Consider the following 15,955-nt stretch of genomic DNA (forward strand, 5'->3'; position numbering starts at 1 on the left):
GCGGACGCCATTGGCCGGCTCAGGGCGGTGGAAGTTCGCCCACGCGTTAATTGGGCGGCCGGCCCGGGCTTCGTCGGCACAATTAATGAGAAAGTCTGTCTTACACCTTCATATAGATAGATCTACTCTTCACGTCGTCGATAATACCTACAGAGTTTATATAAAACCCATATAAGACGTATATCGTTACCTCGATATTATGCTGCATACAGTAGTGTTGTGATAGATCATTAAAAGTTTGTTTAATTTTAAATGTAGCTATCTAATTTATTAAGTTTTTTTAAGAAAAACAATTTTTTTTCGTACAGTTAAACCCTATATTGCTAAGCCAGTATAGGGTTAATAAATATCGTAGTTGGAGAGGAGTTGGCTGGAAACTAATATCGCTCTCGTCGCGTCAAGTGAACGTATAAAGCTCAGATTTAGCGAGGGCTGAGCGGGCGTGAACCGCCCAGGTAAAGTACCTACTTACTGCGCGATATACGAGGAAACGTAAATTATAATATTGTGTGTGCGGAGTTAACCCTCTCGCGTTCGTAGAGAGACCGTGTGTGCGGCGCCCGCTGAAAGAAAAGCAATTTCCTCGGGCGGGGGACGGACGGCCGCGAGATGAGGGTGTGGGGTCTCGCGCGAATATAATTTTGTTCATTTTTTCATTCGGCCGAGTTAATTCGGCTTCGCGGCGTAGTCAGCTATTGATTAGGGCGCGTCTTACGTTTTTAATTTGTTTGCGCGCGCAGCCGCGATGCACCCGTCGAGATGAGACCCCGGCACCCACCGGGCCGCCCCCGGCCCCCGCTCTAATGAAGCCTCCGCTAACTACGGCCACTCTAATAATCACGCTCCTTTTCACAATCACGCTTTGACGACGAATGTTTGCTCCTTCTCCTAGCCGGCTAACTAGCTCTCAGCGCTTCGTTTGAGGAAAAACATTACATTTTCCTTTATAAATCAGGCAGCGACTTGCAAAATTGTCTCCTGATTCCTTAAATATAATTGACGAAAATTCTTTAATATCCTTGTTACGTATAATAAGACTGATTTACCTATATTAGAGCTTTTGTTTTTTCCGTTAAAATATTTAACATTTTATAATTTACATTAAGATTATTAATTAACAGATTTTTATTGTTTTGTAATTCAAAGCTATATTTTAATAATATTAATCTTCTTACATATTTGTTTTATAAAATGAAAAGTGGGGAAATATTTCAAAAATATTTAGCTACAAAAACCGTTATCAAAGAAACTCTAGAAACGAGACGTCTCGCATACCTCCTTAGATATGTTTAATAATTAACATGCACCTATATAGAGTAAGAGCGAGCTCATTGGTCATCCACGTCCCCCTGTTCCCCCCGGGGAGAAGGGGGGAGCCTGTGAAACAACACCGCCTGTATGTGACACATTAGTAAATGAGAGTACATTCGATACGGAGCATTCTCATTGAAAGCCTTTCCAGTGACGACTCGAGAATCAATGCTTTTCTTCGTAGTCTGGGGAAATGAAAACTCCATTGTTATAACCGTTAGTATTACTAACGATTGAAAGAAATGCAGACATTTATATAGGTACGTAAACATACATATTATGCATATTAACACAGGTTTAGTGGTAACACAGTTTTAATTACAAAACGCACACAACCTACACATTGCTGCTTTTATTTTATTGGTAATTGTAGATACTATTACAATGAATACTGTCAAGTACTTTTCGAAATATATAGGATCTATTTTTTTAAATTCTTCGCCATAACAATACCCATTAGGCATACTTACTCCATCGCACTTATAAAAACAATTCAATAAATCGAAAACTATCGTCTCTCAGCCATTAAAGCTCAATAACGAATACTCTGAAGAGCTTACTTTGTTTTATCACTTTCATTTTATTGTTTTAATTTGTGAGGCTGCGCTATTTGCGTGCGCGCAGGGCCACGCCTACCCCGCGTTGGCCAATCACGATCCGCTCCGGCCGAAACGCGCCGGTCACACGTCATGCGACAATGCTCATTGTTTTAATGCAGTGATGCCAACTTAAACATCTAGGCACTTTGACACCTACCTATGCTATACTCTAATTAATTTAGTAAGTGTTAGTTTATGTAATAGCACAACTTTTAAAGACATAGCTTTTCCTTGGTGATTTTTTCTTCACTTCTTTATTAGAATCGAACTACTGTATTTCTAAAGTTATATGATAAAATAAAATAAATAAATAAAATAAATAAATAAAATAAATAAAATAAAATAGCCTTTATTGCTGAACTTATTTTTACAGTAATTTTTCTTACAAATACGTTTATAACTTTTAACAGTTTCTTTTCTTTTCATAAATCAGGTATCGGTAAACGGTCGTTTCTACATTTCAGCTTGTCTTTCGACATAGGCCTCCTCTAAAGATTTCCACTCTGTTCTATTTTTCGCTATGCGCGTCCATATTGGGCCCGCCACTTTTTTGATGTCGTCCTCCCATCTTCTAGTCTGTCTGCCTCTGTTTCTTTTACTATCTCGTGGTTGCCATTCAGTTATTATTCTCGTCCATTTCTCCTTCTTCTCTCTTATCATATGCCCAGCCCACCTCCACTTTAAGCACCTGTATGTTGTGTATGCATTCTTAAATTTTGTTTTGTTTTTGATACATTTTAGTTTAACTCGGTCTTTTCTTTTAATTCCTATTGTGCTTCTCTCCATTCCATTCTGACAAACTTTTATTTTCCTTGCTTGTTCTTCTGTCAATGCCCATGTTTGGCACCCATATAGTAAGCATGGTAAGATACACATATTGTATATTCTCCTCTTGTTCCTCATAGACATATCCTGGTTCTTCATGACTTCACTGAGTGACCAATATCTCTTCCAAGTATTAGTTATTCTTCTTTCTATTTCTTTTTGCATACATTCCTCAGTAGATATTAACTGTCCCAAATACACATACTCCTTTACATACTCTATTTCTTCATCATTTACTGTTATGGACTCTGTTTGTGAGGAGTTAGACATTACTTTTGTTTTCGTTAAGTTCATTGACAGGCCTGCCTTCTCACTTTCTTCCGCTAACTGTTGCAACATTTCCTTTAGGGTTTTCGGGTTTTCCGAAAATAAGATTAGGTCGTCTGCAAAGCGTAGGTGACTCAGATTTTCGCCATTTATATTTAGTCCTTTATTCGTCCAATCCAGATTTCTGAATATCATTTCCAGAACTGCTGCAAATATTTTTGGTGAAATTGGGTCTCCCTGGCGTACGCCTCCTCTCTCAACCGGAAATTCTTCGCCTATAGATTCTAATTTTACTTGTGTGGTGCTTTTTGTGTATACGTTTTTCAGTATCCGTATGTATTTTGCATGTACGCCTTGATCTTTTAGTGCGTCCCAGATAAATCTATGTTCAAGTGTGTCGAATGCTTTGTTGAAATCCACGAACCCTATGTAGTAAATTTTGTTATATTCTTTAAATTTCTGGAGTATTTGTCTAAGGGCGTGTATGTGGTCTATTGTTGAAAAATGTCTACGGAATCCAGCTTGTTCTTTGGGTTGATTTTCTTCAAGTGTGTTTGTGATTCTAGATAATATTATTTTTGAAAACACTTTGTAAATATTGGACATTAAACTGATTGGTCTGTAATTTGCTATATCTCCTTTGTCACCTTTTTTATGTAGTAGTATAATTGTAGATTTTGTCCAATCCTCTGGAATGTTTTCCGTATTGATAATTTCATTAAATATATCTGTAAGTCTTGGAGCGATTACTGGTAACGTTGCTTTTAGAAGTTCGTTTGTAACAAGATCAGATCCAGGGGCTTTATCGAGTTTTTGTGTATTTATTGCTTTTATGGTTTCTTCCTTCATTATTTCCGGTATATATTCTTCATTAGTTATTTCGTCGTTTTCTTTTATAGTGTCTTTCTCTTTTTGACTTCGGTATAAGTTTCGGTAGAATTCTGTAGCGATTTTTAATATTTCGAGTCTTTTACCTGTACTATTACCATCTTTCTTTCTCATACTTGGTATCCAGTCCTTTTTGTAGTTTAACTCCTTCAATGCCTTTTTTATTCCTCCTGTCTTTTCTATGTAACTTTTCATTGTATTAGATCTTTTAGTTTTTCTTTCTTTCCTAAGTTGTTCACTGATCTTTTTGCTTACTTCTGTTACTCTTTGGCGGTTTCCTTTAATTTCCTTTTGTCGTAAAAGTTCTTTTCGTTCTTGTAATAATTGTTTGATTGTAAGTGAGACTTCTTTCTTGATACTTTTGTTTGTTTTTCTGGTTACTGTTTTTAGTTGATTTAGTAATAGGTTGTACTTTTCTTGTATCGATGGATATTCTTTCTTCTCTAATTCCGCGGCATCTAGAGATGTTTGAAGATTATTAAGTAATAGTTTAGGGTCACCTGAGTATTGTACCGCTAATTGTTTATTTTGAAATCGTCTTGTTTTCTTGAACATTCCTGACATCGCAACTCGAACCATCCTATGGTCTGTGTGGAAGTTTAAATTGTTTATGATCGAAATGTTCTTGAAGGCTTTTCTATTATTAGACATAATAAAATCGATTTCATTCTTATATTGTCCATTGGGTGAGATCCATGTCCATTTTTTTGATGGTTTCCTTTTATAAAAACTGTTTAGAATACTTAATCTGTTTTCCAGTGCAAAGTTTACTAGTCTTGTTCCGTTTTTGCTTCTATTTCCATACCCATAGTTTCCTATGGTATTTTCTTCCCCACTATTTTGAATCCCAATTTGTCCATTAAAGTCTCCCATCACGATGACGTTTTTGTGTGCGTTATCAATAGCGTTTTGGAGATTTTCATAGAATTCCTCAATTGTTTTTACGTCCTCTTTTTTATCAGATTCAGTTGGTGAATATGCCTGTATAATAGACCATCTCTCTTCTTTATCTCCGTTCACGGGCAGTTTTATATTAAGGATTGCAATACGTTCCGAGAATCCACTAAGTTCTTCTATGTTGTTGACTAGATTTACTTTCACCATGAATCCAACTCCATACAGCCCGGGCGTCTCCCCTTTATAATGTAGTACGTATTTGCCATGGTTTTCTATACCTTCTCCAAATCTGCGCATTTCGCTAATACCTATAATATCCCACTTTAACTCTTCTATTGCCAGCTCTAGTTCTTGGAGTTTTTCAGGTGTTCTAAGAGATCGACAGTTAATAGTTGCTATGTGGATGTCATTTACTTTGTTTTTCATGTTAGTGTTATTTTTTTCCTTTAGAGGGTCGTGGTCATTTTTCCCCACGATGACCAGTCGGCTTGGGGAAGTATTTTGTTTTGTTATTTTATGTTGGTTCATGTTGAGCTGTTTATTTTTCCGTTTACCGACAGTTAATTGTTATTCTTTGTTAGTTGTTGTCTTAGCGGGAAGAGACGAAGGAGAATTAGCTCTAATCCTCATTACGTCGAAAGCATTTGGTCTATTGTTAATCGGCGGCATTAGAGTTTGTTGTTTCCTTGGTTGAGCATTGTTTTGTGGGGATGATGATGTTTCTCTTTTGCGCTTTTCCTTATTTATGTTAGTATTTTTTCCTTTTACTACTAGTTTGTCAAATTTCAGGTACGCGATATTTCCCTTTTCTCTCTCCTCTTTTAGCTGCGCCTGCAACGTTTTCCTTTTCTCTATTACTTCCTTTGTGTAGTCTTCTGTAACATATACATTTTTGAAGTTTTTCTTCTTTCCCATAACTTCATTCTTCTTCCATTCGCTCGTAAAGGAAATCAGAATTGGTCTTGGTTTTCCAGAAGACTTTCCCTTTCCTAGACGATATATTTTGTTTATCTCATGTTCTTGTAATTGTATGTCAAGGTCAGTTTTGAAAATATGTATTGTATTTTGTATTAATTCTTGTGTAGACCTTTCGCCTTCATTTACTCCAAACATTATCAAATTGTTTTGCTTCTTTCCTCTTTTTAAACTTTCTACTTCCTTTTCGAGATTTTCTACTTTTATTTTTAAGTTTCTATTTTCTGTTATAATAGGTTGAAGTTTTTCGTCTAATCTCTCCATTATATTATTTGTTATCGAATCTTTCAATTCTATTGTTTGGTTCAAGATTTCATTCTTCATTTTATCAAACAATAGTTGAAACTGATCCTCCATTCTTGTAAACTAAATCTGCGTGTTATGGAACGTAATTAGTGGTAGTTTTTATTTACTTGCTCTGGCAACACTAGTTAGCTGTTACTGTGACAAGTGTCAATGTCATTGATCTTTTGTCTATGCTCAATATGATTGGTGGATTTCTAACCTCTAATTATCACTTTTTGGAGATACTTTTGTTGAAATTCAAGAACTCACGTGATATTGTGTGAAATCGGCAGCTCCACCACACGGACGACACTTCAATTTGTGCCCTGTGACGTCGCAGTCTCAAGAACAGTGTACGAAATTATTTTTTAGCACTCAACAATACGTTACGATAAGTTATATGATATCCTCCATTAAAACAGGGAAACCAAAGTAACAATACGGTACTATCTAAGGTCCAAGTTTAGTGCTGCTTTTACATTTGAATTATGCATCTATTGAGAGATAAGTATTTCATTAAAGATTTAAACAAGTTTTTTATGCTATAGTTTAAACTATGCCAGTTCAAGTGACATGAATGAAAAAGAAAAAAATAAAGAGACTTTAAAAGGATACAAATGAATAAGCTATTAAAAAAATATGCATAAACATATTTAAATGAACTATAGTGATTTAATAACATGTTTTATAAAAAATACGCGCGGTTTTATATGGCAACACTGTTGAAGCTATTTTGTTTTAGTCCGGTCCTCTGGCTCCCATCGATAATTTCAATGTCACGTATTGTGATTTTCAGATTCCTCTAAGAGAATAGCTTTCGCTTCAGATCTCAATGAGCTATAAACCAACGTCCAAGAAGCTATATTCAATCTTCACACGTTTTAAAGGTTATTGTGTTTAAAGGTTCATTGTCCGCCTGAATCAGTATGGGCCTGTATTTGAAAGGATTTTTCAACCCAGATCTGATTTATAGTTTATATTTTTTTAAATTAATATACTAGTATTCCTGTATTCCTGGAAAATCGATAAGCATATAGATATAGGCTACTGGAAGCAGAACTATTTTTAGTTAAAAAGAAGACAAATATGCCTATCAATCGCCTAAAACAGCTAGCATAGCCGCTTAATTTCAAATTAAGAAGAGATAAACAATTAAATAACTTGTTTTTATCAAGTTGATTGAGTCTTAGATGTGGAATAAAAATATTAATAGCTTTTCCATGATGTACCTATCTGTATGTTGTAGGACTACATATATGAACTTAAATAACCGAGGATTTTAATTATTCTTAATCACTATAGTTAAGACTGTAGACTTGTAGGACTGTTAAATCGCTAAGTATCTCTCTTGTTATTTAGCGATTTTACTAACAATATGCAATCCTTTCAAAGAGAAGGTGATTGATTTTTTTAAAGGCGAGATGCTTTTCTATCTATGGAGAATATTTAGTTTTGACAATCATAATAACTTAACTGTTTATGTATATGTATAACTTAAATACGACATTTGCATACCTGTTTTTATATGGCTGATTACGCGGATTTTTATTGATAATCAAAACTATAAAAGACCGTACAATCAGATTATACCATTTTCTTTGCAAATAAAATATTTATTATAAAAATATGTACTTTACATACAGCTGAGATGATGAAAATTATATATAAATTTATTTACGCCCAAACCCTATAACCTATCTCAATCCATTTTTTACCATCTGAGATATACATCTTAATCCAAATATTGATAAATGTGTGTCAATAACCAATCGATGGATTGTAATAGCCATCTGTCGATACAAGCTATCCATGATTGTTCCGATCGGTGTGTGTGTATGTGATGAGAATGGTGGTACACCTTTGTATGAAAATGACAGTTCATCTGTGACAATATCCTATCTTAAGATTTGAACTTAAACCAGCTTTTAAAATAATTAAAAAGCTATTTGATATGTCCTAAACATAGACATGTTTATTTTAAAATTATTTGTACGTTTTTATTTACTTTTTTTTGGTTTATATTGATTATCAAATACGAGTGTGAAGAGCGAAGAGATTGCATACTATCCGTCGCCCAAAATGGATTGTCTTCGTAGGGTTTGGTTATTGGGATGCAGATAGGAGATCGATCGACTGTCACGGTCTGATTGAAAACAATCTGGGATTGTGGATTAATTATTGGGTTCGGGCGTTATACAAATTCCGATTCTAGGAAGAAAGGCACTTGAGACGCTGTAACGAGTAACTAATATGATTCATGATTTCCTTGCTACCTAGTCCATGTTTTTCAAGATTCCCTTATTAAATCTACCCCTAGTTTCAGTATAATAATTGCGTGCCTAACTTTTTTATACACTCGACTGTTCACCTTCGTAACAGGTAGAGAAAATATATTCCAACATACATTATCGAAATGAAATAAAACTATAAAAAACTTGAATTAAATTTACAACATAATAAGTCGTTAAGAGCATTGTAAAGGAATAAAACGGAAACTCTTTCACTTATATAAGAAAGCCTTATGTCGCACGAATAACATTAAAGGGGAAAACTAAGCAATTGATAGTAGAAATGGGCAACGAAATAGAAAAATATCGTGGAAAGCATTCGTGGCGTGGTAAAATATTCAATCGGGGTAATTCGGGTCCGCGTATAAATTCGGCCCAGCCATTATTTGTACCGCGTCGCGACCGAATCGCTACCTACATTGATAGTCGTCATTTTTCTACTTACTATCGTTAATATTTTACGGGTGCGTGTCAACGGTTTATGGCCGCACTCTTAACACTAAAACGTTTTGGGCCTGCTCTCTTTGTTTATAAAATTTTACCGCCCAATTTTTTATCGACTATCGACTACTTGAGTGCCCCTCTGACACGCAGTTTAAACTTTTGATTGTATCTGTTTTATTTGAGTAGTGCGTACTTCTAAATTAAATGAATATGTCATAGCTAAACATTCTGAAATATGTCTCATGAAAAATCTTGATAAATCTTTACGAAAGCAATCAAAAGAATTTCCATCTAAATCCTTAGTTAAATACGAAAATTTCATTTGATGAATAAACGAGTCTCGGTAATTTTCCGTCGCATTAAACAACGGAGACGCTGAGAAAGCGTGTCATATACTTAATTTATATATAGAAGGGCTTGGAGACATTAAGGACGAATGGGTTCTACCTAACTGTAATTATCCATCCAAGTTTGCGAGCTCAGGAAAAGAATTGCTCTCCTTTGTATGTGAGTGGGGTGGTCGGGTGGCGGGTGGCGGGTAGGCTCACATGGGACGCGCTCTAATGAGGTGCCTGAAAGCGACAATGTCTTTGAGCAAAGCAAATGTGTAGTTATCTACATACGTAGGGGAGGAGTTCTATTTCAAATGTGAGTACCTACTGCTGTATTTTGTATGTAACGTTCATTATGGGCCATATATGTTGAAGTATTTAAATAGAGTTAATGGTTTTGTAGAGACAGAGTCTGTATTGGGAAGTGATAGATAAAGCTTTCTCTCTCTCTCTCTGTTGCAAACTACACTTTTAAGACAAAAAAATATAAGCAGAAAAAAAAGAGAAAATTTTCTTAATCACTAAACTGATTTTATTTTTATTTTTCTTATCCAACCTTATTTGTCTGTTATTAATAAATAAAGGTTGTTAAGTCAATATTACCAGTTGAATGAATGTAACCAGATTTGAAGTTTTTTACATTAAACACTCTCTAATCTACCACTTTGGGCTTAGAAAATAATTGGGTGTTGGTAATGAAAAAAAAACGATAAAATTGAGTTAGCAGTACCGTCAAGAAACTTTCTAATAGCAGTGAATACGAAATGTCAAATGTAAATATATAACGGTGAACATCGTAAGAGTTGGGGAGTAGATTGGATCGGATGGGCCGAGGTGGTCCGCGACTTCCGCTCCGGGCCCGGTTTTAATTTCCCGGGGCGGGCGGCGTTAAGTTTAAACGCCCGGAGATGAGTCGCACACGTACTAATATCATGCACGACCCGGGCCGTCGCCATAGCGACGCACACTCAAATGACGTGTGTGGCACGGCCCGGGTGTGAGATGGGGGTAATATGATTTGAGCGGCCCCGGCGACACCCCGCCCGCTTGTTTGCTCTCCGATGCAATCGCGATACGACCGCCCCCCGCTACTACATCTCGCCTTCGGTAACCGCATCGGATTCCCTGTTGCAGCCCGCTCTATTGAAATAGATACAGGACTAGACACCTACATCTACGACACGTTTTGTCGCCCCCAATTTGGCCTCGATGTTACCTCTTTACATAACGACCACTGGCATTATGAACAGTATTTGAGGATGTCATTTTCGACTGTTGGTATAATGAAAATTCAGTCTCTTAACGTATGGAAGTAAGACGTAGTAGTATGCTCTTTGCTATATTACGATTAATCTAATCACATAATGCAGTTATTCATATTTCAGTCGCCTTGATAAACAAACAATGATCAAAGTATAACAGTTCCCTCAACATTGTCATGTAGTGTGGTCGGTGACAATTACACAGTGTCAACGTCTATAAGTCCAGCAAGCGGCCTCATGTATCATGTATAGCACGTTGTGAGCTGTGAACGCCACGAAACGACACAATAAAGCAATCAATTCGCAGCTTCAGTGAATGCCAGGCTGTCGCAAACGAGCACCACGTCATTTTACCGACGACACAACGAATTCACACATTCATTAACACGAACAAATAAATTACAACATTTAAGAATTCACAAACTGATTTATCCGACATTATCTAATTGACTACCATTATTGTGATATTCCTGTCAGAAATAAAAGCTGAAAGCTAAGTTATTTGCCCATACAGGATTTATTTTGTACCAAAACAGTTTTCATTTCGAGTAATTGCGACGCTAACGCCAGCGGCTCTGAGTAATGTCGAGCGTGATATATGCCTTGCTCACTAATAACAGAGCTGGCTTTACGATTACAGCTTTACCTGGCAAATCCGATTGGTATCGATCCGTGCGACGTCCGATCTCAACTAATGAGTAGAGGATTTGCTAGTCATTATCCACTTTCGACGCTAGCCCGCGGCGGGATGAAGACGTCGCGACGCCGAGGGCATTTAATTTTCTGCGCTTTAGAACTATGAGGTTGATTCTCTTACCACAGATTAAATATATTGGCTTGGACAATCAGTTCAGACATTAACAAACTGTTGATAAGAACCTATTCGATTGAGGATAGACATTGTTACGTTGAATATTTATAAAATGTTTTGACTTCATAATAAAACTAATTTAAGCTTATCAGTTTATTAATAATACATTATTGGCTTATGACGCTATTGTAATAGTTTCTTAGTATATTAATAAGTATACATCACAATTTATATTACACATATAATGAAAGTCTTATTATTTCACCTTCGACATAGTTGATCCGAATAAGCCAGCCATTTCTGTGAGCTGTGGCTTTGAACAGCTCGCTTTGTAATTCTCGTAATTGCAACTTCGCCAATAACTTTAAAGGCCACAATGCAATTGTCAGCAAAGGATAATTTAGATTCCTTTCCGCAAGCAGGTTAAATTAAAAGGATTGATGCAACTTTGTTATTTGAACAATTAAGGCGAAATTGGCTACGCCGCGTCAGCAATATCGCCGGTCGTGTTCAAACCGCACCCCGCTCTTAGCGGTTAGTTAGATTTCTCCATGAAATTACCCCTTTCAAATATACCGGTTCTTGTATTAATGAACGCGGTTTGATTGTACTGGCCGCGTTATTAGTTTATTGTTAATAGGGTGTGAGGTTTGTGCACTCCATTACTTGTTGATTCGCCTTTTTACACTTAAACAGAATTGTTCCACTAAATATCTAGTAGAAAAGTTTTAGTATTAATTCGTCATAAGCTCACGTCTACGAAGTACATGTTTGTACTTGTCAATATCGATGAGTATATTAAAATACAATTTAAAATATAACCCAGCCTGGCTCGTTCTTCTTATAATCAGACTCGCATTTTCGTATCACAGACTTCTCCAAAGAACTACATTTAAATTTGATTTTGACGTTGTAGCTTGGAGTCAGCACAGAGCTACAATTGCTCCCTCAACATCTACCGCATTTATCACTGCTCTAGTGGATTGTTCGGGCTAATATCTGCTACTGAATTTCATAAACAGACTTCACTAATTCTAATTCCACAATTCGACGCTTTTTAAGGCACTTCCTGTCGCGCACTACTTCTTTATGGAAGCACCTGGAAGTACCGAACCCATACTTAGGCCTGGTGGATGCCTGCCATAAAGAGTCGCAAACACACCCGTTAATTCCAGGCGTCGCCGGTGTCCTTGGGCGGTAGTTAATACTTATATCTCCTGCTAGTCTTCCTCCTGTGCCGTATATGGAAATGGAAATCAGTGGCAGTTTTACAAACGAGTAATAACTAATTTTGACCTTTGGACTAAAAGCCACACTAACGAATAAAAATAACTGTTTCAGATGGCTCGGTCGTGGTTCAATGTTCGTGTTATCCTCAGCTCAGGCTAGAACACTGCTGAGCCGCGCCCGCGCAGGCCGTGGCGGCATCGACAAGCAATCTACACTAGTCGATATCGGCGCAGGAGACGGTGAAGTAAGCCGTAGATATGCAGACCTTTTTGGAACAAAGTATGCCACCGAGATATCTGCCTCTATGAGGAAAGTGCTTAGTGGCAAAGGATTTACGTGAGTATTGTCTATCGTAATTATGCTTCAATAGCTGTATGAATGAAAAAAACGTTATTTTTAGGGACCTTTGCTTTATATTTCTGCATATATGTATATCGAAAAACGACAATCGTGATTCAAAACCCATTTACTTCAGCCTTCCTTTGCAAAAAATATCATTATTTTAGACCTCAAATGTGCCGATCTCCCCACGATGTTTCCCTTCATATAAGCTAGTGTTTATAACGTACGAGTTTAGGGATAACACATGAAACAAAAAGATTACTCAGGCATTCTTAGTTTTATAAGCGCGACGATTACCAAAATCGTTGGAGTTACGCCCTGTGAGCATAGCCAGACGCAAGCTCACTTCACTCACTTCATCATTTGCATTACATTAGTTTCATAGCAATTAACATTTAATTAATCACCATTTATTCCTTTGTACACGAGTGTTAATTTAAACCCAAAATAAAATTACCTTTATTTAAAGCATCCTTTTTATAAATTTAACCATTATACTTAAAACGTAATATTAATTTTATCATTTATAGATCACGTTACGTTCAAAATATTTAGTAAATTAATTACATAATCATTCATGCTTTTCAGTGTGCTAGACGTGGAAGACTGGTGGAAAGGTCAAAAGTTCTCTTGTGTGTGCATGATGAATTTGGTAGACCGCTGCATGAGACCACGGACTATGCTGCAGCAGGCCAGGGAAGCGCTCACTTCAGACGGACTGTTGTTGCTGGCTCTTGTATTGCCATATAAGGCGTATGTTGAAGGTCAGTAAATTTTATTTTTTATTTTATTTATTTATCACTACATTTTTCTATCTTAACAGTAATTACTAATACGATAGAATTCCAAAATCGCACACCAACTATTCTAGATAAAAACATTAAAAAAATTAAACTTATATTCCTAAATCTATCTATCCATAACTAACAATATAGCTAGCTACTCTTGTGAACTCAGCCAGTGTACAAACAAATAGGTCCACCTCAATAGAAACTCTGTTCACTATCCGTATTGCCCGCGTGAGTGGCGCTTTGCTAATCAACTAAGTATTATCATTAATTACGCTTTCTCTCGAGAAATGACCAACCATTCTTCATACATATCAGACGATATACAGCTCATTAGCCTCCTTAAATAACTAGTTTCAAGGTAATTAATTCACTATAATATGTACATGTATTAAGGCGGAAAATATTAAACCAGGCTTAGTTTCTTGGCTATTTTTTTTTACACCCAGAGCGCGTTCTACAAGATGCCCGATTTGTGCACCTGTTTATCAACAATTTATCATTGTTGGAACACTGGATCATTAAGTTAAATATTAAACTTAGGTAAACACTAACAATAACCAAAACAATTTTCATGGAAAATATTTTACTAAACTTTTGAATTTATTTGTTTAACAAAAATTTTTGATCACATAATTCCAGCGACATCAGACCATAAGCCAGAAGAAAGACTGCCTATAGCAGGCATCACATTTGAAGAACAGGTCTCCTCGTTTGTGGAGTTCATGCGGGGTTTGGGCTGGGAGATCGCCAGCTGGTCCAGAGTTCCATATCTTTGCGAAGGAGACTTTTCCCAGGCTTATTACTGGCTTGACGACTCTATATATGTGTTTAGACCAATTGAGCCTTAAATCACCTATCATTTTATCCTATATTTATACGCCTTTACATTTATGGAAAACGACTTGGGTTTTGCACAGATTTTTCAATGTGCAAAACTTTCACCTGTCTCTTTTCATCACATCGTTAAACCCAATTTGACGGAAAGAGACATATGAAGGTTTTAGTGACGGTGTTTTATGATTACGGTTATATACTGTTTTTAATAACTATTTTGTAATAGATTTGTATGCAAATGGTGCCAACATATATGAGCAGCGCACAACTAGTACAAACTAAAGTGGACATTCCAATTAATTAAGACACTGATTATAAAGACGTAATATTCGAATAAAAAAATCTTTAATTTCGAATAAAACAATCACATTATTCTGCCGTTTTTTCGTCTAGGTTCCATATATAAAACTGATAATATTTGTATGGTTTTGCATTATACAGCTATACGTAAATAATAAGTGCGCGTATACGTATACGCACGTATCATCAAACGCTACTAAAGTGGATAATCAGCAATTTCAACCAATATTTCATTTCATTAATTATCCCTAGACGTCACTACCTCAGCCTGATAAAGTACATCGAATACCTGAACAATGACGAGTATTTTGAAAGATTATCTTAGTAATTTGAGTAAACTTACATTATTGTACTTATATATTTTATTATCGATGTTTAACATTAGGCACTCTCAAACTTGCTTGTTGTGAAACTATGATATTTAAAATATCTCTAAAATTCTTGATGTGAAGATACTTGTTTTGCATAAACATGAATGTTATATTATTTGTATTTTGCCATTGGGCTTTAAACCAAATTCCTATTGCATTCAGGCGAAAATTAACATTCTAAAAAGTACTATATGTGTTGTCATATTCAATGTATTTCTATAAATTTATACTTTATTTAAAATAATTAAATAAGTGCAATAGTTATTTTGCGATCACTAAGTCTAATAAGATTTGATGTGATCAAAAGTGGTCATAACAATAGTAATTTCATAAAATGGAATTTTTAAGAATATCTGAATGTTGTTTCTTAGATTTATCAGATCTCATATGTTACTTACCTTCGTACATCCTATAAACATTGTATTTTTAAGTAAAATTATATGCCTATTGTTGTATGTGCGTAATATTATAATCATTCCTTATTTCATAGGTTTTATTAATACTAATCTGTCAATTATTTAGTCGTGTATGTGTAGTAAAATAATTCATATTGTGTCGTTCTCAAGTTTTTGAAAATCATATGAGGAATCAAATTAATAAATTTATATGTACCATATATCGCTCTTTTATTTCATCCTGCCTATATCCTATACCAGTAAGTACTCTATAGCAATTTAACGATCTTTTGATATATTTCAGTATATTTTTCCTAAAGCAAGTACATATTTTGTGTGAAATTTAGTAACCTTACGATATCAACTGCAAGGCATCCGTTTCGTTGATATTTTGTATGAAATGTTAATCGACAATTATTAAATCAACGACAATTGTTTTTAATATTTAAGAGTGATAACCAAGTAGAACACGAAGGTGGCTTATCAAAGGTCATAATGGTTTTAAATA

General features: G+C 35.6%; 1 protein-coding gene across 6 annotated transcripts in view; it reads left to right on the forward strand.

Moving 5' to 3' along the window:
- Positions 1-15,668, forward strand: part of LOC111003014 (protein-L-histidine N-pros-methyltransferase) — a 64,005-nt gene extending 48,337 nt beyond the window's left edge. For all 6 annotated transcript variants that reach the window (XM_022273347.2, XM_022273342.2, XM_022273343.2 and 3 more), the window contains 3 exons: positions 12,526-12,750; positions 13,345-13,520; positions 14,187-15,668. In XM_022273347.2, coding sequence (XP_022129039.2) covers positions 12,526-12,750; positions 13,345-13,520; positions 14,187-14,395 — 610 coding nt within the window. In that variant the 3' untranslated portion in view covers positions 14,396-15,668. The remainder of the gene's footprint in view (positions 1-12,525; positions 12,751-13,344; positions 13,521-14,186) is intronic.
- Positions 15,669-15,955: the final 287 nt, after the last annotated feature.

The sequence above is a fragment of the Pieris rapae genome, chromosome 4, assembly GCF_905147795.1.
Source record: "Pieris rapae chromosome 4, ilPieRapa1.1, whole genome shotgun sequence".
Classification (NCBI taxonomy): Eukaryota; Metazoa; Arthropoda; class Insecta; order Lepidoptera; family Pieridae; genus Pieris; species Pieris rapae.